This window comes from Oncorhynchus tshawytscha, linkage group LG32 (genome assembly GCF_018296145.1).
Source record: "Oncorhynchus tshawytscha isolate Ot180627B linkage group LG32, Otsh_v2.0, whole genome shotgun sequence".
NCBI lineage: Eukaryota > Metazoa > Chordata > Actinopteri > Salmoniformes > Salmonidae > Oncorhynchus > Oncorhynchus tshawytscha.
The window spans coordinates 9,407,321-9,430,257 of record NC_056460.1 but is presented as its reverse complement, the minus strand read 5'-3'; the positions used below and the strand labels follow the sequence as shown (position 1 = coordinate 9,430,257).

Genomic DNA, 22,937 nt, shown 5'->3' with positions numbered 1-22,937 from the left:
AAAATCAGCTAGTCAACAATTCAGAGGAGTGCAACAACATTGTATTTTATTTTATTTCTCTCTCACTTCTATACTTCCTTTGCACACACCGATTCCCTCAGTTCCCCTTCCCATCTGTTCAAAAACACGTTTTCTCTACGCTTGTCTCTCCTTACTGTTCCACGCCTTACATTTACATTTGAGTCATTTAGCAGATGCTCTTATACAGAGCGACTTACAGGAGCAATTAGGGTTAAGTGCCTTGCTCAAGGGCACAGACAGATTTTTCACCTAGTTGGCTCAGGGATTCAAACCAGTGTCCTTCGGTTACTGGCCCAACGCTCTTTAACTGCTAGACTACCTGCCACTCCTCTTCTCTTACATTCCTCCGCTCTCTCTCTATCCATCTCTCATTCCTGGGGGCTCAGCGATTGTTCTGGTTATCGTGGGACGGGTTGTGAGAAAGGAGGCAGGTGGCAACGATTTATCAACGATTGAGGTTCGCGCAGTGCGGTGGTGTTCTGGGGGAAAGAAGGAGGAGGAAGGGAAAAGAAGGGATGACAGGGTTTTTCATTCCTGAGGCCAAGCTTGATGAAACGATTGAGAATCCACTCTGCCGCATCAAACAGACAGGTAGATACTAGATTGGGGGGTCTCCTCCCGCTGATTTGCCTGGCATCGGCTTCTCTCCCCTTACACCCCCCACCCATCCCTCATCCCTGATTCCCCGCCTCTCCAGGTTGCGGTACAAAATGCTCATCTCCCTCCCTCCCTCTCTTTTTATTCACTGTGTTTCGCCTCTGTCTATACAGATGGAAATGTATGACAGAGTAGCAGTAGAAAAAGGCAAGAGATGGATAGTTGGAAAGATGGACAACTCTCCCTCCCTCCCCATCTCTCTCTTTTTGTGTCTTTGATTGCGCAGTCCCAGTGCGTGTTGGGGGAAGAGCGGCATGGAGGCAGGCGCCGGGTATCCTGCCAACTCTCTCTCTGTCTGCCAGAAAAGGCCCAGATGCCTGCTGCTGCCTCTGGCACACTGTGCTACTCTAGTCTATACTCACTGGGCCTCAGAGAGAGGGAGGGGTGGGAAAGAGAAGGGGGATGAGGAGTTAAAGGCAAGAGAAAGAAAGAGGACATATTAGAGAAATGTAAGTGAGGACAGCAGGTAAGATAAAAAGACACAGAGATAAACAAAAGAAGGATGAGAGAGAGAGGAAATGAGAGAGGATGAGAGTATCCTTCAGGGTATTCCTATTCTGAGATCAAACTCCCTCATCATGTCTTCAGCTTCAACATCAAAAGGAACACTCACCTTTTGCCCTTATCAAACAAGCACAATAACATTTGTGTAACTGTCAGGATTTGAACCCTGTTCTCCCACGGGAGAAGCTAACGTCTTGACCTTTGGACTTTTCCTTTTGGCCTGCTGGCCGACACTGATTTTGAAGTCGAAGGCAGGGCTACCCATCACATGACCATGACTGACTCAAGTCCGCTACACTTGCACACACACGCACACACTTTTCTTGTCTAATTAAAAGGTTTGTTGTCACTGAACAATATTTTATTTGTGCATCTGAATCCCTGGGGACATTCAAAGTCAGCCTATATACCATTATGCTGGTGTTTAATCATTAAAGGTCCAATGCAGCAGTTTGTATCTCAATATCAAATCATTTTCTAGATAACAATTTAAAAAATAAAAAATAAACAAAAATAGCTTCTTAGCAAAAAGCAATTTCTCAAGCAACTGTCTGGGAGTGGTCTGAGTGGGAAACTGAAAATTAGCTGTTATTGGCAGAGAGATTTGGAACAATTTTACCACCAGGTGATGTCACCATGGCAGGACAACACTCCATCCCACCAAAACAGGCAAACATTTCTGCCGATCTTTAAAAACAGCTCTTACACTAAAAGGGCATGATCATAATTTTCACAATTTCAGTGTTATTCCAACCTCAAAGTGTGGAAATATATATAAAACACAGGAAAATCACAATCACAGGCCTTTAAATAATCCAAAAGAATCTCTACTTTCACCAAGAAGTTTTCTTATTAATTAGTTGTCCTCCTCCCTGCCGAGTCTATTCATCTCCACAACATTTCCCTGACATTTTGGAGATCAGTGGGAAAGGCCATCAGTGTGTAATATCAGCATGAACCTAATTGAAAACTTCAACTCCTATTAATTTAATTTATTTTAACCTGGCGTCCCCAGTTATTGGTTAGGATTGAGGGGTGGGTGGGGTAATGGAGGAGGATAGAGGGAAATGATTGGTTAAGAAATCACAGCATTGGGCAGCATCCATCAGTCCTGGGAGGGAAGAGCTGTACAGGTCTGTGAGGGACTAGCTGTAATGTTACCGTGGTGATCAATGAGGATAAATACAAGAGAAAGGTGTTCTTCGCCTCGGATGGTCACATGATCAGAAAATACTCACGGTCCTTGTTCGTAAAAGTTTAAATAGATGAAAAAGCTAAACTCAGGTATGAATGCACACACACACACACACACACACACACACACACACACACACACACACACACACACACACACACACACACACACACACACACACACACACACACACACACACACCACTACAAGAGCTCTTCTCAATCTGCATTGATTCCAGTACTCCATTTCTCCCTCGCTCCTCAGCCTCCTCATCCCCGTCTCCACTCCTGTCGTTCCTCTCCTCCCTTCAGATCCCTTCATCTCCTCCCCTGCTGATCCATCTTTCATCCCGTCCTCTTTCTCTGTCAGGTTCCTATTGCTTTCCTGCCAAGCTTTCTCTCCCTCCAGCATGAGTCAGTGAGAGAGGTGCTCATTCCCTTTGCCCTGCAGGGGGCTATGAGGGGGTTGTGAGAGACAACAGGTGGGCTCACAGTCCAGAGGCTAACAGAGGAATGGATACTCCAGCTCTACCCAGTGGTCCAGGGGATGATAGGCTCTGGGTATCTAACAGAGGAGCACTAGAGATATCCATTTTCTGTAATGGGATTCCATTGAGATAGAGACTGTGGACTTCAAGGGAGACTGGTTATGAGAAGGGAGCACAACGATTCTCTGCCTAACCACTAGAAGAAACCTGTAGAGCAGTGGAATGCAATCGTAGAAGTATCCATTTTCGATTTTCTTTAATGATCTTTTATGCAAACCTGGAGATCCTATTGCGATAAATCGAGCACAATGATCCTTTGACTAAACTCTATAAGACTACAGTGCGGGGTTAGGCAATCGTACCAAGTATTTAAAAGCCTGCGCATATACTGGCACTTGCAGAGTAAGATTACCCCCCCATTTGTAGAGAAATGGCATGGGATAAACTTAACAAGACAGAGGCCACCTCATGCACGCACTGACGAATAATGTAACAGGAAGACAGAAACCCTAGCCATATGGCCACTACTAGAAACCACTACTGATTCATGACGCACCATCCTCCCCATTTTCCCGTTACCCACCATGTCGGCGACAGTAGCATACTGTACAGTTAGAGGGGTTGAGAGCACACTCCAGCCCTCATTAGAACAGTACCAGAACCAGCATCGCCAGAATATCTGCCCTGCATAGCTCTTCCACAGAGCTTTTTAAGTGGAAGGGAGTGAGGGGAGGTTTTAAAGGGGAAGGGAGATAAGGGAGTTAAAGCCTGGAGATTGAGAGGGGCAGCCTTGCTCACTCGGCAAAAACCTTCCTGTCACTTTCCTCTTTGTTGAGAGAATGATCAAAAGAGGACGATGGGTGAGAGAGAGCATCGCTCCTGTCCTGGGGGAGTTCAAACGGGGATAACTTTGGAATGCCGGAACATGGGCTGCATTTCAAATGGGTCCGTGCAGTGGATGCATGCATCTATGTGTGTGTGTGTATGTATGCGTGTGAGAGTAAGCAAGAGTATGCAAATGTCCTCTCGATGTGCACATCTCTATGTGCATCTGTATGTGTGTGCTCACGCACGTGCGTACTGTAACTGGGTATGCGAACATCCTTTGCATCCTCATATGACTCTTGAAGCGCTGGAGCTTTGATGACTCACTAAAAGGAGGGGATGATGGGGCACTGACTGTTGTTTGAGAGGATGATCTCTGGATCTAAGGCTGCCTTAGCCTTCTGTCCTTATTTTTTCCCCTCTCCCTCCCTCGCTCCATCCGAGGAGCTCTCACCACACACCAGTGGCTCCTCACTGAGGAGGAGGATCATCCTCCACAGTGAATTTCATACATAAAAAAAAAAGTTTTAGATAAAACTATACTAAATATATTCACATCACCAAATAACTGATTAAAATATACTGTTATGCAATGAAGGTCTACAGTAGCCTCAACAGCACTCTGTATGTTAGAACCATAGTCGGAGGACAGCTAGTTTCCATCCTCCGCTGGGTACACTGACTTCAATACAAAACCTAGGAGATTCATGGTTCTCAACCCATTCCATAGACTTGCACAGTAATAATGACAACTTCTGGTGGACGTCCTCCAACCTATCAGAGCTCTTGCAGTACTAACTAATATCTTCTCCATCCAATCAAAGGATCAGAGAATGAATCTAGTACTGAAAGCATAAACTACTGCAGTGCATAAAATGGGGTGAGTAGTTGACTCAAAGAGAGAGAAAGACAATAGTTAAACAGTTTTGAACACATTTTCTTGTTAAAAAATTAAGGAGAAGCAGCAGAGGTAGTGCTTGCTATATTTTATTGTATTTTCTTTCTTCTTAGTTTACCTTTTACTTAGCTAATTTAGCCTAGTCAACATCCTGACTCAGTGGAATGCTATTTATGTTAGCTAGTTGGCTAAGGCTATCCAACAATGCAACTCTTTCAAAGTCAAGGTAAGCTTTCGGTTTTGATTATTTATTGCCACCGGGGTTCACCGGTGTAACTGCTAAACCACTTGCTGTACATCAAATCAAATTGTATTTGTCATATGCGCCTTACAAATAGTCTGGGTAGCCATTTGATTAGCTCTTCAGGAGTCTTATGGCTTGGGGGTAGAAGCTGTTAAGAAGCCTCTTGGACCTAGACTTGGCGCTCCGGTACCGCTTGCCATGCGGTGGCAGAGAAAACAGTCTATGACTAGGGTGGCTGGAGTCTTTGACGATTTTTAGGGCCTTCCTCTGACACCGCCTGGTATAGAGGTCCTGGATGGCAGGAAGCTTGGCCCTGGTGATGTACTGGGCCGCACGCACTACCCTCTGTAGTGCCTTGCAGTTGGAGGCCGAGCAGTTGCCATACCAGGCAGTGATGCAACCCGTCAGGATGCTCTCGATGGTACAGCTGTAAAATCTATTGAGGATCTGAGGACCCATGCCAAATCTTTTCAGTCTCCTGAGGGGAATAGACTTTGTCGTGCCCTCTTCACGACTGTCTTGGTGTGCTTGGACCATGTTAGTTTGTTGTTGATGTGGACGCCAAGGAACTTGAAGCTCTCAACCTGCTCCACTACAGCCCCGTTGATGAGAATGGGGGCGTGCTCGGTCCTCTTTTTCATGTAGTCCACAATCATCTCCTTTGTCTTGATCACGTTGAGGGAGAGGTTGTTGTCCTTGCACCACATGGTCACACTCTACAACGTGATTGTACACATGGATTGGATTGTGAGTTGATTAACACGTTAGGTCTAGTTTGTTAACTATAACGTTAATATGGTGACAATGATGTAGGCTGTCTATTGGTTAGCGGTATGAAGGTTTGGCTTGAAGAGGTGTTTTAGCACCTGGTCACAAACAGCTGTTGTGTTGTGCACTGAAGTCAACAAGCGAAGGGAAAAGGTGAGAGAAGGAGAGCGTGTACAGTAGATGTGAGAAGGAATTATACAATGAGCAAAGTGATGATGCTGTATGTGGCTGCTATGAAAGTGAAGTGTGTGGGGGGGTGATCAGGGTGTATTTATTCCGCCGATTCTGTTGCAAAATGTTTCTTAAACAAACGCAAATGGAATGAAGTGGGGAGGGACCTACCTACATTTGTCTAAAATAAACTATCGTTTAAGTTGCAAACTGTTTGGACTAATGATTACACCCCTTATCAGGTAGATGCTGGCAAGAGTGTGCACGGTGGTATTAAATTAGTCACTGTCTGCCACATTAATTACTCAAATTTGTCTCTCCAACCTGTGCACCAACATCCTCTCCCTAATCTTGAACGGTACAAACAGCCACTGCCTCACACCCCTTTTTCTTCCCTCCCTCCATTCCTCCCTCCTTCGTTGCTCAACCCCAGGTGGTTCCACTGGCTCACCTCCCACACCTCCCCCTGCAGAGAGGCTGTCCTGGGATCACACTAGTACGTGGAATACCCTCTGTAAGGACATTAAGGGCTCAGCACTGGGCTGGCAGCCTGGTACAGACCCAGAGTGCAGAGAGAGACAGAGAGCGAGAGACAGAGACAGAGAGAGACAGAGAGACAGAGAGAGAGAGAGACAGAGAGAGAGAGAGAAGAGAGAGAGTCACATCAATACCAGCAATATATCTGTTTGAAATGGGACAGTGCTTTATCTCCCTCCACAGTAGTGGGGACAGCACAAGTGTTAGTATTTGTAAGCCACAGCAAATGCCTGCAATGAGTGCTTTACCTCTGTGTGTCTGTCTGCTGAAACACCTACCAATCTCCTCTATGCTCAGGTGTCTGCAGCAGTTGGGAAGTGGACACGGAGGTACTCTCTGGAGCGCATGTCCGCCTGCAATCCCAAAAAGATAGCAGAGGGGTTAACTTCTGCTGCCGTCAACACCACCAATTAGGCCTCTTGTCTTCCCACTGTCATAAAACTGCACACCTACGTATTCTGCAATATCTCACTGACAATGCAAGATCTCCGTGAATGTTTGAGTTATGACACTACACTTCTCAACTTAGGATCCCCTGTCCTCCCCCGCATAGGATTGGATAAAAGCAGCCTGAAACAAAAAAAACCAACAAGAACCCATCACAAAGACTTGCTTCATCTCGACATGACAATGCCAACCATTCATCCATCAAATTGTTTAAAACTAATCTAGAACTGTTTATTTGATTTCCAACCTGCCTATGTTCTTGCTACGTGACTCAGTATGGGTTGTGAATTGTGTGTGTATGAGATTTGTTTGTGCGTGTGTGGTTGTGCTTCAGCTGTAAGTGTATGTGTGTGTGTGTGTTTCTATGCGTATGTGTTTCTATACGTGTGTGTGTGTGTTTCTATGCGTATGTGTGTGTGTATGTGTTTCTATGCGTATGTGTGTGTGTATGTGTTTCTATGCGTATGTGTGTGTATGTGTTTCTATGCGTATGTGTTTCTATGCGTGTGTATCTGTTCTATGCGTGTGTGTGTGTGTTTCTATGCGTATGTGTGTGTGTGTGTATGTGTTTCTATGCGTATGTGTGTGTGTGTGTATGTGTTTCTATGCGTATGTGTGTGTATGTGTGTGTGTGTGTATCTGTTCTATGCGTGTGTGTGTGTGTTTCTATGCGTTTGTGTATGTGTTTCTATGCGTATGTGTGTGTATGTGTTTCTATGCGTATGTGTGTGTATGTGTTTCTATGCGTATGTGTTTCTATGCGTGTGTATCTGTTCTATGCGTGTGTGTGTGTGTTTCTATGCGTATGTGTGCGTTTGTGTGTGTTTGTGCCTTAGCTGTAAGTCATGGATGGTATAAGGTAGATATGAGGATTTAGAATGAAAGGGGGTTTAGAATGTGTTTGGTAATGACTGTGTGGCCTTGGTAAAGCCCTAGTGTCAATTACTTTAATGAGAACAGTCAGTGTGAATTCCACTGGGGATTTTTCTTCTCTGTCTATCAATCAGCAAGGACGTGAGTCACTCCATTTGCAGCTGAAGCCCCTGAATTACCCAGCACCCACATGAAAACATGTGTAAACACACGCTGGCACATAGACAGACACTGTGCGCACACACACAAAACACTTCACAACCCTGGAGAACACGCACTCCAGCAGATCTTAAAATACCGTTAAAAACTTCACATCACAAAAACACCATAAAAGACCCGTGTTAAACTTAGATACATCTGGAGTCTGCTCCAGTAGCTGTCGGCGTGGCGCGGAGGAAGCATAAATAACAGGTGGGTTCCAACTTACTCATTATCACAACTTCCCATAGCACTCAGCGAAGCACAAGAGACAACACTCGGCTGATTTGTCATTGCTTTGGATGGGAGTGGGAGAGAAAAGAGGGAGCAAAAGAAAAGAGAGAGAGAGAGAGAGAGAGAGATGTGGGTGATGCATTGGCGTGTGGTTGACAGAAGGAGAGGTAGAAGGTAGAAAAGGTAGTGCCAACAGAAATGAAGGGGTCTGATTGAAGCTTTGTCCACCAGTCTCCCGTTGTCACCCATGGAGCTCTTTTACTGGGAACAGGACTGGCAGGGTGTGGGTGCACAGGTGGACAACTGAGCCGTCACAGCTCAGCTGTGGCACTTGGCAGGGGGCATTGGCGCCATTTCACACAAACATGTACATACGCATGCCTTCACGCACTCACATGCATGCAAACATGTTTATGCACACACACGCACATGCGACACGCACACACACTCACTCTCTTTCTCTAACTCTGTGCCCTGGCCTCGTTCCACTGGCCTGAGGCATGGCTTTTGCTCTCCCCCTGCAGCCCTACAGCAGTTTGTCTGGCTACACTATCCCTCTCTTCATCTCTCTCCCTCCAACCCTCTCCCTCTCTTTACTCCTCCAGCTGGACTGGGTTTCTGGTTCAAGCTGAAAATGTCAAACAGAAATAGATGAACATTTAGAAAACCTGAGGGTTTCAACGAGCAGCACCGTTTAATGTTGCAGTAGTATTGCCTCCACCGACGGGAAGAAAGCACACTTGCAGAGTGAAATCGTTCAAAGTAACTTATTTTTCTGCAATATTATGAATATGAACTATTTCTGCAATATTTCACACATATAACAAAATACTAATAACTGGTGATATTTGCTCAGAGATAAAAATGCAAGTTGTGCGGAGTGTAGGCTAGTTCAAATCTTTGTAAGACAGTAGCTGGACACACGGTGCACTTGGGCATGATGCACCCAAGTAAATAGTCAAAATTTTGAGTCACATCTCCGAGCCTTTGTCAAGAAATCTTACCATATACCCTGATCACCCGCTACAGTAGAACACATGGCATGCACTAAGCACACTAACCACCTTAAGTGAGATGCATTTGTCGCACTCAATCCCCATCCATGATAACACAGCAGGCAGAGGACAGAAGTTAGTGTGATGATTCTGCCGGTGTAATTTCTCATAGTTAGTGTCTAGCCTCTCTCCTGCATTGTGTGTTGTCATTTGTTTCCATAGAGGAGAGGAGATCAAATGTACTGGATACAAGACCTGGGTTCCAATACTATTTGAAATCATTTCAAAACTGGGCTTGATTGAGCTTGCCTGGCTCAATGGACCAATAGAATAGTCCAAGAAAATAATTCCCGCCCATCTGACACTCCAGGCAGGCTTCAAACAAACGCTCAAAGTATTTGATAGATTTCAAATAGTGTTTGAACCCAGGTCTGCAGTAGACTGAATGTGTTTGAACCCAGGTCTGCAGTAGACTGAATGTGTTTGGGTTTGAACCCAGGTCTGCAGTAGACTGAATGTGTTTGAACCCAGGTCTGCAGTAGACTGAATGTGTTTGGGTTTGAACCCAGGTCTGCAGTAGACTGAATGTGTTTGGGTTTGAACCCAGGTCTGCAGTAGACTGAATGGGTTTGATCCCAGGTCTGCAGTAGACTGAATGTGTTTGAACCCAGGTCTGCAGTAGACTGAATGTGTTTGGGTTTGAACCCAGGTCTGCATGTGTTTGGGTTTGGCCGATTAATTAGGGCCGATTTCAAGTTTTCAGAACAATCGGAAATCTGTATTTTTGGGCGCCGAATTTGCCGATTTTTCTTCTTCTTTTTATACCTTTATTTAACTAGGCAAGTCAGTTAAGAACACATTCTTATTTTCAATGACGGCCTAGGAACGGTGGGTTAACTGCCTTGTTCAGGGGCAGAACGACAGATTTTCACCTTGTCAGCTCAGGGGATTCAATCTTGCAACCTTAGTTCACTAGTTCAATGCTATAACCACCTGCCTCTCGTAGCACACCACAAGGAGACTGCCTGTTACACGAATGCAGTAGAAGCCAAGTTAAGTTGCTAGCTAGCATTAAACTTATCTTATAAAAAACAATCAATCAATCATAATCACTAGTTATAACTACACATGGTTGATGATATTACTAGTTTATCTAGCGTGTCCTGTGTTGCATATAATCGATGCAACGCAGGGGGAGGATTTAACAAAAGCGCATTTGCGAAAAAAGCACAATCGTTGGACGACTGTACCTAACCATAAACACCAATGCCTTTCTTAAAATCAATACACAGAAATATATATTTTTAAACCTGCATATTTAGCTAAAAGAAATCCAGGTTAGCAGGCAATAATAACCAGGTGAAATTGTGTCACTTCTCTTGAGTTCATTGCACGCAGAGTCAGTGTATATGCAACAGTTTGGGCAGCCTGGCTCATTGCGAACTAATTTGCCAGAATTTTACATAATTATGACATAACATTGAAGGTTGTACAATGTAACAAGAATATTTAGACTTAGGGATGCCACCCGTTAGATAAAATACAGAACCGTTCCGTATTTAGACTGAATGTATTTGGGTTTGAACACAGGTTTGCAGTAGATTGAATGTGTTTGGGTTTGAACACAGGTTTGCAATAGATTGAATGTGTTTGGGTTTGAACCCGGGTCTCCAGTAGACTGAATGTATTTGGGTTTGAACACAGGTTTGCAATAGATTGAATGTGTTTGGGTTTGAACACAGGTTTGCAATAGATTGAATGTGTTTGGGTTTGAACCCGGGTCTCCAGTAGACTGAATGTATTTGAGTTTGAACACAGGTTTGCAATAGATTGAATGTGTTTGGGTTTGAACCCGGGTCTCCAGTAGACTGAATGTATTTGAGTTTGAACACAGGTTTGCAATAGATTGAATGTGTTTGGGTTTGAACCCGGGTCTCCAGTAGACTGAATGTATTTGAGTTTGAACACAGGTTTGCAATAGATTGAATGTGTTTGGGTTTGAACCGAGGTCTCCAGTAGACTGAATGTATTTGGGTTTGAACCCATGTCTGCAGTACTGCATGTGTTTGGGTTTGAACCCAGGTCTCCAGTAGACTGAATGTATTTGGGTTTGAACCTAGGTCTCCAGTAGACTGAATGTATTTGGGTTTGAACCCATGTCTGCAGTACTGCATGTGTTTGAACCCATGTCTGCAGTACTGCATGTGTTTGGGTTTGAACCCAGGTCTCCAGTAGACTGAATGTATTTGGGTTTGAACCCATGTCTGCAGTACTGCATGTGTTTGAACCCATGTCTGCAGTACTGCATGTGTTTGGGTTTGAACCCAGGTCTCCAGTAGACTGAATGTATTTGGGTTTGAACCCATGTCTGCAGTACTGCATGTGTTTGGGTTTGTTTTGGGTGGGTCGGTGATGTTAATGTGTCAGTGTCAACAGACAGAAACACAAAGCTCTGTGGGGTTGAATTATTCAAAGGAGAGGATAGGGGAGAGATGGGGGGTGGGAGAGAGAGAGTGAGGAAAGGACAGCGAGAGATTGGAGGGGGGAGAGAAAGAGAGAGAGAGAAATGGAGAGAGACAGACAGATGCTGAGAAATGTGACAGGCATGCACCCCCCCCACACACACACACAAACATTAACAAAGGGAGTGAGAGAGACACAATAGGCATGAGTTTCTGTAAGCAGTCTGTGTGTGTAGCTGCTGCGGCAGGAATAGAGAGACGCCCACAAAACACACAACACAGATTAAAGCCTTTCCTTTAAACAAACACAGAAGCCAGAGTCCCAGTGGGGACACCGGCACACAAAACTACCATCAGCATCCCTACCTCTGTCTACAAAGACCCACCACGGCCCACCTCTAACGCTACCTCCAAGAATCGCTCACATTGAAAATCCATTTGTTACGGCAACCAGCTGGGGAGCAGCAGTGCTTTAGCATTTCCTGTTGATTCAGATGCAGAGCAGAGTAATGGATGAGTATCTCTGCTCAGGGCTCTCAGGAAACACAATGTTACAGGGCAGGTGTGATGAGCAGAGCAGATATACAGTTGAAGTCGGAAGTTTACATACACCTTAGCCAAATACATTTAAATTTAGATTTTCACAATTCCTGACATTTAATCCTAGTAAAAATGCCTAGTTTTAGGACAGTTAGGATCACCACTTTATTTTAAGAATGTGAAATGTCAGAATAATAGTAGATAGGGTGATTTATTTCAGCTTTTATTTCTTTCATCACATTCCCAGTGGGTCAGAAGTTTACATACACTCAATTAGTATTTGGTAGCAATGCCTTTAAATTTCTTAACTTGGGTCAAATGTTTCAGGTAGCCTTCTACAAGCGTCCCACAATAAGTTGCGTGAATTTTGGCCCATCCCTCCTGACAGAGCTGGTGTAACTGAGTCAGGTTTGTAGGCCTCCTTGCTCGTACACGCCTTTTCAGTTCTGCCCACAAATTTTCTATAGGATTGAGGTCAGGGATTTGTGATGGCCACTCCAATACCTTGACTTTGTTGTCCTTAAGCAATTTTGCCACAACTTTGGAATTATAATTGGGGTCATTGTCCATTTGGAAGACCGATTTGCGACCAAGCTTTAACTTCCTGACTGATGTCTTGAGATGTTGCTTCAATATATCCACATAATTTTCCTACCTCATGATGCCATCTATTTTGTGAAGTGCACTAGTTCCTCCTGCAGCAAAGCACCCCAACATGATGCTGCCACCCCCGTGCTTCACGGCTGGGATGGTGTTCTTCGGCTTGCAAGGCCCCCCCTTTTTCCTCCAAACATAACAATGGTCATTACGACCAAACAGTTCTATTTTTGTTTCATCAGACCAGAGAACATTTCTCCAAAAAGTACGATCTTTGTCCCCATGTGCAGTTGCAAACTGTAGTCTGGCTTTTTTTATGGTGGTTTTGGAACAGTGGCTTCTTCCTTGCTGAGCGACCTTTCAGGTTATGTCGATATAGGACTCGTTTTACTGTGGATATAGATACTTTTGTACCTGTTTCCTCCAGCATCTTCAAAAGGTCCTTTGCTGTTGTTCTGGGATTGATTTGCATAGTGTCCCATAGTGTTATACTTGCATACTATTGTTTGTACAGATGAACGTGGTACCTTCAGGTGTTTGGAAATTGCTCCCAAGGATGAATCAGACTTGTGGAGGTCTACAATTTTTTTATGAGGTCTTGGCTGATATATTTTGATTTTCCCATGATGTCAAGCAAAAAGGCACTGAGTTTGAGGGTAGGCATTGAAATACCTCCACAGGTACACCTCCAATTGACTCAAATTATGACAATTATCTTATCAGAAGCTTCTAAAGCCATAACACAATTTTCTGGAATTTTCCAAGCTGTTTAAAGGCACAGTTAACTTAGTGTATACTTAGTGTTAAACAAGAAATTTGTGGAGTGGTTGAAAAACAAGTTTGAATGACTCCAACCTAATTTTAATGACTCCAACCTAAGTGTATGTAAACTTCCAATTTCAACTGTCGGCATGGAGTTATGGTAGAACTAGAATGGCCACCTAGAGCGGCGCTCCTACTGTAGTTGTGGACTCCTACCAGAATCATGACATTTATCCTGCAGAGGCAGGATTTACATAAAAAAATATTGCCTTTCGAATAGAACGACTATTTCACTAGAGAAGCAAGGATTTGTTTGTTTTAGGCGTTTTCCACCAGTCTATCCTTTTAAAGTTGTTACCCTGTCTGAAGGACTTTTAAAGTTGTTACCCTGTCTGCAGGACTTTTAAAGTTGTTACCCTGTCTGCAGGACTTTGTGTGACACTGACATCATTGTGCTTTGTCTGGTAAACAATTCACCCCTTTGGGTACAATAAATCTTTACCAAATTGAATTGTTTACTACTACTACTAGCCCTAACTGATTGGCAATGGTCAGTACCACAAGACTGGTGCTGTTCATGAGCTGCAGTAATTAACTTCACTGCTGAGCCCTCCTAGTCCTTCCTCTCTAAAGGAAAGAGACCAAAGTAGTAGAGTAGACTGGTGTTATGGCTCTAGCATTGGTTCCTTGTTGTCCATGAACAACATCGCGTCTTCCTGTCAGTATGGATTTCTGCTGTCCGGAGATCTTTACCAGCCAAGTGGACGTGGACGTAGATACACACACAAGGCCGACACACACACACAGGGTCCACTGGGAGTGTGTGAATGGTGCGGAGGACTGCCTGGCCTCCCTTATTAGGTAAAAGGACTCCTACTGTCCATTAGCTTTGTTTGTGGCCTCATTAAGAAAGGCTAGGAAGAGGGGAGTGTGTGTGTGTGTCATTGACACACACTTGTCAATCTTCCTCTGAGGGTTCTAAGAGTGTTTACTCATGGAAAAGGTTGAATGTCCTCAATGGGCTACGCTGTCTCAGGCTTCCTCAGCGACCGAGATGAATATGTGTGAGTGACTGAGTGTATGAGCAAGTGACTGCGCATAATACTGATATGAATGAGTGTATTTGTAGAGGGAGTCTATGCGAGTTTAAAAGTGTACATGAGCGTGAGTGAGTGAGATGGAGAGCCTCATCACGTTAGTGTAAAAGCGCGCGTTCCTCCGCACTCAACGCACTGTGCATACAGACTCTGCTGCAGTGCCTTGACTCTGCCTTCAGCCCTCTGCACCATCAACTCCTCACTGCAGACTCCAACCGCGACGTCGTCTTTCTCTTTCATCTCAAGCTCTCGCTCTTTTAACTGTAGAGATCAGACAGACTGAGGGATTTTCTTTCTCTCGGGTTGAACAGGTACAGTGAGGAGGGGAGGAGGAGGGGAAAGAGAGGAAGGCAGGAGAATAGAGGAGAGGAATGAAAAGAGGGGAGAAGATAAAAGAAGGGAAGTGGAAAGGACAGGAAAAGATAGGAGAAGAGGGATGAAAAAAGAGGCTAGGAGTTTAAGTTTACATTATGAACAGGTGCCCACTGCAACCTAGTTCAAATGATTTTGCTACAGTATGATCCCCAACCCATCTCACATGAACGGTCTACATACCCAGGTTCTTAACCCAACCTGTCAACCCAAATCCCTACTTCCGATGGCCCAAAACACCTCATTAACGTACACGCTCCAATTTGTCCCTCTTCCTGAATGCATAAACGATGCCTGTGCCCTTATTTGGCAAACCTCCGCCACCTGTTCCTGTGTTTGCATCCCAACAGCAAACCGCAATTAAACGCTGAAGAGCAGGAGCATATTGTCGTTTCCACAGCACGAGAAAACTTGGCAACCTGTCGCTGCTGGCTCTGTGCTATCATCAGTGTGTTTGTGTGTGTGTGTGTGTGTACACGTGGTTGAGTGCTGGCTGGCAGCAATATGGCTTGTCAAGGGTCAACGTTGATGACCGTCTGGAGAGAGAGTGAGGTGTAGAGAGAGAGAGAAGTGTAGAGAGAGAGGAGATAGATGGAGAAATAGATAGACAAAGACAGATAAGTGAGGTGAACCAAATAAAGCGGGGAATGAGAGATGAGGGAGAGAGTGGAAGAGAGGGAGAGAGAGAGATATGAAGAGAGAAAGAACAGAGCGGTGATCTCTCTGCCAGTCCCCTTGCTCTCAGCGATGTCCAGGTCCAATCTTATTGGACGAACCCCCAGCACCCACTAAACACATTAGCACACTCACTGATGAAATGAACACACACACAGGAGGAGATGAGTTAGCCAAGACTACACTACTGCTGCAGCTCTCCTGGCAATATACTGAGAACAGAGGTGTGTGTGTGTGTGTGTGTGTGTGTGTGTGTGTGTGTGTGTGTGTGTGTGTGTGTGTGTGTGTGTGTGTGTGTGTGTATGCATGTGTGCGCGCGCCTGTGTGTGCGTGCGTGTGTGTGCCGACTGCAGTGGAGAAAAAAGACACAGAGACAGAGAGGGGGTAGAGAGTGAGAAAGAGAGAATGAGAAAGCGAGAGAGAAAGTAAGTGAGTGAGTGAGTGAGTGAGTGAGTGAGTGAGTGAGTGAGTGAGTGAGTGAGTGAGTGAGTGAGCGTGTTTCTGTGCATGTGTGTGTGTGTGTGAGAGAGCACTGGGTGCAGTGCAGGGCTGGTTTTGACAGCAGCCCAGTGTGTAAGGCAGATGAGTTATGCCACCACACTTATCTCTAAGGGAACAGCACAGTCTAGTGGCAGGAATGCAGAATAACACTAACAGACTGCAGGTGGAGATGAGCATCAAGTCAGAAAGAGAGCCTGCCCACCCTCTTTTTGCCATTATAAACTTTAATGGCGCTGCCCATGCTACAACAGGATTTGTGGAAAGTGCGGCCTCTATCCCTCTCTATGAGAGAAGCATTAGCAGACAGGTTAACTTGACATGGTGTCCCGTGTCCAGCAAGCCATTTGATTTGCTCTGTTCCTCCCAGCCATTTGACAGAGTTTTTCTCAGTTGGCTTTCATTGATCAGACTGACTTCTAATCTGGTGACTGAGTGGCTCTTTTCGTATGCGTGTGGGAATATGTGTATGTGTTTGACTGTGTGTGTGTGTGTACCTGTCTGATAGGCTCTGGAACACGGTAGCGGCAGCAGGAGTGTGTGAGGCGCAGGGCCGTGTCCAGGCTGATCTTGTGGCCCACTGAAACATACACTGGTTTGGTACTGCTGTCAGAACTACGCAGGGCCTAGAAAGAAAGAGGACAAAAAGGGATGGAGAGAGAGAGAGAGAGAGAGAGAGAGAGAGAGAGAGAGAGGAGAAACAGAGAGACAGACAGGGGAGAGGAGAGACTGTATGTTTAGAACTACTGATTACGCGTTTGTGTGCGATGCAGTGAACGTGCGCGTGAGTCTTACCTTCCCCAGCACTTTTCCTGAGTCGCTAGTCAGAGGGAAGCTCTCTCCTCCCTTCTGCAATGAGGCAATCTGAGGAGGAGTGGAGTCAGACCATCATTTATGCACACTACTACTGTCAGTCTGTTCGTCTGTCCGTCCGAGTCTGACTTTCTCTCTGCCCCGGTCAACTGTAAGTGCTGTTATTGTGAAGTGGACACGTCTAGGAGCAACAACGGCTCAGCCGCGAAGTGGTAGGCCACACAAGCTCACAGAACTTTACGCGCTGAAGCGTGTTATAGTTATAGAGGTTGTTATAGCAGCAAAGGGGGACCAACTCCATATTAATGCCTTTGATTTTGGAATGAGATATTTGACAAGCAGATGTCCACATACCTTTGGTCATGTAGTGTAAATCTAATTTGAAGTGCATAGGATGGTGTGAGTCATCGGTACGTGAAAAACCACATAATCCCGTCTTCACTCGACCTTAAACTTGAAAGTAAAAAATCTGATATTTCACATATTGGATGATGCAGTGTTTATTTGAGAGAGGCTCTCAGATCCTGCAATCAGCTTGAGATACATTCAGATCAAACCGAACCATCCTTATCCCCAATGCCAAGTCTGATGCTGTAACAGGTGTCTCATTGGAGATGAGGGCTTGGCTTTAAACTAACGAAAGCTTTGATGTCTTATCCATTTCACTATAACTAATTATAATAAAGGACAGGAGGATACGCCAGGTGAGGGGCCAGGTAGGGCCCAGGGCCCATCTGGTGGTATCTGGGAGAGCAGTGTGTCTGTCTGAGTCAGCCACCCTGGGCAGTAGGACATGAGACAGGCCAACCATCAATAACACAGTGGTTTGACTCAGTGCCAGAGAGGAAGAGGAGGAGGGAGGGGGAGAAAGAGTGCGTGAAGGGGTCTGGGAGAGAACTGGGAGAGGGAAAAATGATGATGGGATATTGAGAGACGGCAGTTGCAGAGAGAGGAGAGAGAGAAGGAGTGAAAGGAGCGAGAGAGAGAGCTGGGAAATAGAGTGGAGCCCTAGAAAGAGAAGCGAAAAAGAGAGTCAGAGACAGGAATGCCATCCACAGAGCAGCAGGCAGGGGCAGCAGCTGCCATGTGAATGGAATTTTGCCCCCATCCATCGAGCTCATCTCATTCAACAGGCCTCAGCGAGTCACTCCCTGGCAATGCACACAATAGAACCACTGATGCATAACACACACATATGTACACATGCACACACAACGGGAGAAGACCAGTGGCATGGCCATACAAACCTTTAGCCCATAATAAGACGCAGGGGGTAACAGGAACACAGAAATGTGATGTCACCGTGACAACAGAGGCTCCATGATCACAGGAACTTCTAAAAACGCCTTCATGTTTAAATCCCATGAACAATTCACGTACATTGTATTGCGATGTTTAAATTAACATTTTGCTGGGATTTGAATTGGGCGTCAGCGCAATGTTACGAAACCCTCGGACATAACGAAACCCCAGCGACACATTGGATGTCCGTGAGTATCTTTGACGTCTCCTTCACTCTGGACGTATGAACACAGATTCCCCTAATCTAATTTCGTGTGAGAGCAGTTGGAGGAACAAATATGACTCATGTTGCATCGATGTGATTAATGAGCAAAAACAACTACACACATGGCAGTTTAACGCTACGCTTGTATATTGAAGTCAGAGAGGTCACATCTATCGTTCTACAATCCGCAGTGAGTCATCATTTGAAAACAGAGCCTGACGCCAGTACCAAAGTCAAGATAAGAGGTGTTCTAATGTTTCATTTAAAATAACTGGAGCGTCGCTAGCTAAAAGCCCGAGGGAAATGTATCTGAACTGCTAAAAGCTACCTGATACCTTAATGAAAGACTAACTAAGAGCCAACACTAACAGTAGCTAACTGACAGATACTGTATCAGTTTGCTCAGAAATCTCAGCCAATGCAATCCACACCGTGGCTACAGTAGTTCGGTTAGTGAGGCTATCGCTATCGTCTGTGAGACGCTAAGTGTCGCCCGAGAGAGATCTAATTAACTTGGGAGTCGCTACCGGTTTCTCTGGTCATAAACAGTGGAAACCTAATCTGAGTCTAAACATAACAGCCGTTAGAGCTAAAGCAGAGCTGAGGGACATCAACTGTTTTTCACAAAGTGTTGTGTAAGATTAGTGCGCTACGCTAACAAAGATGTGCGTCGTGGGCTCTGTTTGAGCTGTGGTTATTGGATGGTAATTGAGTTTTTAGGTTGTGGAGCCGTTTGGCAGTTGATTTTTGGTGGCGTGTGTTCAGGGTACTGGCTAAACTACCATGGCCTTTTACGATGGAAATCTGTTAGCATTGTGGTCACATTAGTCATGCATGCATGCATGCATGCATGCATGCATGTATGCATGTATGTATGTATGTATGTATGTCATTCAAAATCAGAAGAGAGTGAATCCCTTACCTCTCTCATTACTATCACCTCTCCATCAGTCATTACAGACACCAAACCATCCCACTATATCACTGCTCTGATGCAAGCCTGAAGCATGCAATTCATTTCCTTAAAATGAAATTATTTGTAATTTTGGATTGGAATTTTCCACAACGAAACAAATTGCTTTAAAAAATATATATATAAACTCAGCAAAAAAAGAAACGTTGCTTTTTCAGGACCCCGTCTTTCAAAGATGATTCCTAAAAATCCAAATAACTTCACAGATCTTCATTGTAAAGGGTTTGAACACGGTTTCCCATGCTTGTTCAATGAACCATAAACATTTAATGAACATGCACCTGTGGAACGGTCGTTAACACACTAACAGCTTACAGACGGTAGGCAATTAAGGTCACAGTTATGAAAACGTAGGACACTAAAGAAACCTTTCTACTGACTCTGAAAAACACCAAAAGAAAGATGCCCAGGATCCCTGCTCATCTGCGTGAACGTGCCTTAGGCATGCTGCAAGGAGGCATGAGGACTGCAGATGTGGCCAGGGCAATAAATTGCAATGTCTGTACTGTGAGACGCCTACGACAGTGCTACAGGGAGACAGGACGGACAGCTGATCGTCCTCGCAGTGGCAGACATCCGAACATCACACCTGCTGGGACAGGTACAGGATGGCAACAATAACTGCCTGAGTTACACCAGGAACACACAATCCCTCCATCAATGCTCAGACTGTCCACAATAGGCTGAGAGAGGCTGGACTGAGGGCTTGTAGGCCTGTTGTAAGGCAGGTCCTCACCAGACATCACCGGCAACAACGTCGCCTATGGGCACAAACCCACCGTCGCTGGACCAGACAGGACTGGCAAAAAGTGCTCTTCACTGACAAGTCACGGTTTTGTTTCACCAGGGGTGATGGTCGGATTAGCGTTTATTGTCAAAGGAATGAGCGTTACACCAAGGCCTGTACACTGGAGCGGGATCGATTTGGAGGTGGAGGGTCCGTCATGGTCTGGGGTGGTGTTTCACAGCATCATCAAACTGAGCTTGATGTCATTGCAGCCAATCTCAACGCTGTGCGTTACAGGGAAGACATCCTCCTCCCTTCCTGCAGGCTCATCCTGACATGCGTGACAATGTGACAATGCCACCAGCCATACTGCTCGTTCTGTGCATGATTTCCTACAAGACAGGAATGTCAGTGTTCTGCCATGGCCAGCGAAGAGCCCGGAACTTAATCCCATTGAGCACGTCTGGGACCTGTTGGATCGGAGGGTGAGTGCTAGGGCCATTCCCCCCAGGAATGTTCGGGAACTTGCAGGTGCCTTGGTGGAAGAGTGGGGTAACATCTCACAGCAATAACTGACAAATCTGGTGCAGTCCATGAAGAGGAGATGCACTGCAATACTTAATGCAGCTGGTGGCCACACCAGATACTGACTGTTCCTTTTTATTTTGACCCCCCCCCTTTGTTCAGGGACACATTTTTCCATTTCTGTTAGTCACATGTCTGTGGAACTTGTTCAGTTTATGTCTCAGTTGTTGAATCTGGCTATGTTCACACAAATATTCACACGTTAAGTTTGCTGAAAATAAACGCAGTTGACAGTGAGAGGATGTTTCTTTTTTTGCTGAGTTTATATACTGTATTTTACCAGAGACTCCTCCCACCAGTATTCTCTTCAATAAGAGCTGGTTTACGGTTTTCACCAACAGGTTTTTGTTTTTGCTCGACTTGTATACAGTTCAAGCCACAGATACACTGGGGAGAGAAACTAACATCCCACAATAAAATATTACAATAGATCCAGGCAAGAAAACACAGCACCTTAAAAACATTTATCACAATAGAATGATGAATAATGCATTGTGCTCTCTGTACTCCAATTTCAACACAGCTACAGTATGACTAAGTGTGACAAATAGAGCACAAAGGTAGACAAGAGCCCACATGAATGATTCATGAATATTAAATTAACACTATAAAACTGTAGGTAGGCCTATAATTATTTTGTATCAATGTATCAAAAATGTTGTTTGATACAGTCACAAGAAAAGGGACCACACCACCGAGGATGGTATGTGAAGTCTGTCAACAACAGAAGAGGAGAGGAAAAGCTTGACAAAAGCTTGACATTGGAGGTCAGACATTTTCTAAAATGCAGACCTACTGTAGGTAGGCTACAGTTTAGTAGTCCAATGTCAGTTGAGATCTCATTTGAGTGCTATCCATCAGAATGTGTTAACCAGTTGTTATTGAAAAAACAAAAAAACAAATTAAATATAACTAGCGACACTCCGCCCTTACAGGCATTAAATCATTGGAAATGAGTCATTTGATTCAATGCAATCCCCCCAAAAAAATGTGTTTATCTGTTCATCATTTTGGTCTCTACCAGTGTGAAATGTGAGCGGTGGAGCTCTCACCTGTGACTGGTGTTTCTCGTTCTTCTCCACACCCTGCACCTGCAGGAGGTTCTTGGCCACACCTATACAGGGAAGCCCTGACAGAACTCCCAGGTGACACGCCAGGCCAAACTCTGGAAAAAAGACAGCCCCATATGTATAGTAGGGGACATGACTGTCACAATTAGCTGAAGTCTGAATTGTTATGCAAGTATGCAACATGCTACTGTTAGTAGTAAATAGTCAATGCTATTAGTAGACAGTATGTCGCCTGAGAATCCAGTCTCGGTCTCAGTTCGAATCAGTCTTAATTTGAGACAGAGATCGTCTGTTCCACTACTCACCTCTGTAGTGGAACAGACCATTCCCATCCACCAAGACCACCTGTTGGGGACAAAAAGAGGCAACGGGTGAGAGATGGGCAAGTACAGAAAGAGGCAACGGGTGAGAGATGGGCAAGTACAGAAAGAGGCAACGGGTGAGAGATGGGCAAGTACAGAAAGAGGCAACGGGTGAGATGGGATACAGAAAGAGGCAACGGGTGAGAGATGGGCAAGTACAGAAAGAGGCAACGGGTGAGAGATGGGCAAGTACAGAAAGAGGCAACGGGTGAGAGATGGGCAAGTACAGAAAGAGGCAACGGGTGAGAGATGGGCAAGTACAGAAAGAGACGGGTGAAGATGGGCAAGTACAGAAAGACGGGTGAGAGATGGGCAAGTACAGAAAGAGGCAACGGGTGAGAGATGGGCAAGTACAGAAAGAGGCAACGGGTGAGAGATGGGCAAGTACAGAAAGAGGCAACGGGTGAGAGATGGGCAAGTACAGAAAGAGGCAACGGGTGAGAGATGGGATACAGAAAGAGGCGGGTGAGAGATGGGCAAGTACAGAAAGAGGCAATGGGTGAGAGATGGGCAAGTACAGAAAGAGGCAACGGGTGAGAGATGGGCAAGTACAGAAAGAGGCAACGGGTGAGAGATGGGCAAGTACAGAAAGAGGCAACGGGTGAGAGATGGGCAAGTACAGAAAGAGGCAACGGGTGAGAGATGGGCAAGTCTCAAAGCAGCTCTCTGCTGTCCCTTGTACTTATACAGCATGAGGTCTTTCTACAGGCTAACAAAAGAAGAGTTTTCACAAGATTTTGTTGGATGGATGTATTGAATGTTTTGAACTGTGCCAACAGCCCTTTCACTGATTTCTTACAGTGCCAAGGTGGTTGTACAGGCATACTTCTGCTGTGAATCATA

The 22,937-nt window shown here is 45.1% G+C and overlaps 1 protein-coding gene across 1 annotated transcript in view; it reads right to left on the bottom strand.

The window, feature by feature from the left end:
• The window catches only part of LOC112230313 (endonuclease V), a 47,740-nt gene that overhangs the window by 10,471 nt on the left and 14,332 nt on the right, over positions 1 to 22,937 (bottom strand). The window contains exons 4-8 of the mRNA XM_024396551.2: positions 22,038 to 22,077; positions 21,715 to 21,827; positions 16,853 to 16,921; positions 16,555 to 16,683; positions 6,556 to 6,660 (exon numbers count right to left, since the gene is read on the bottom strand). Of these exons, the coding sequence (XP_024252319.2) occupies positions 6,601 to 6,660; positions 16,555 to 16,683; positions 16,853 to 16,921; positions 21,715 to 21,827; positions 22,038 to 22,077 (411 nt within the window). The 3' untranslated portion in view covers positions 6,556 to 6,600. The remainder of the gene's footprint in view (positions 1 to 6,555; positions 6,661 to 16,554; positions 16,684 to 16,852; positions 16,922 to 21,714; positions 21,828 to 22,037; positions 22,078 to 22,937) is intronic.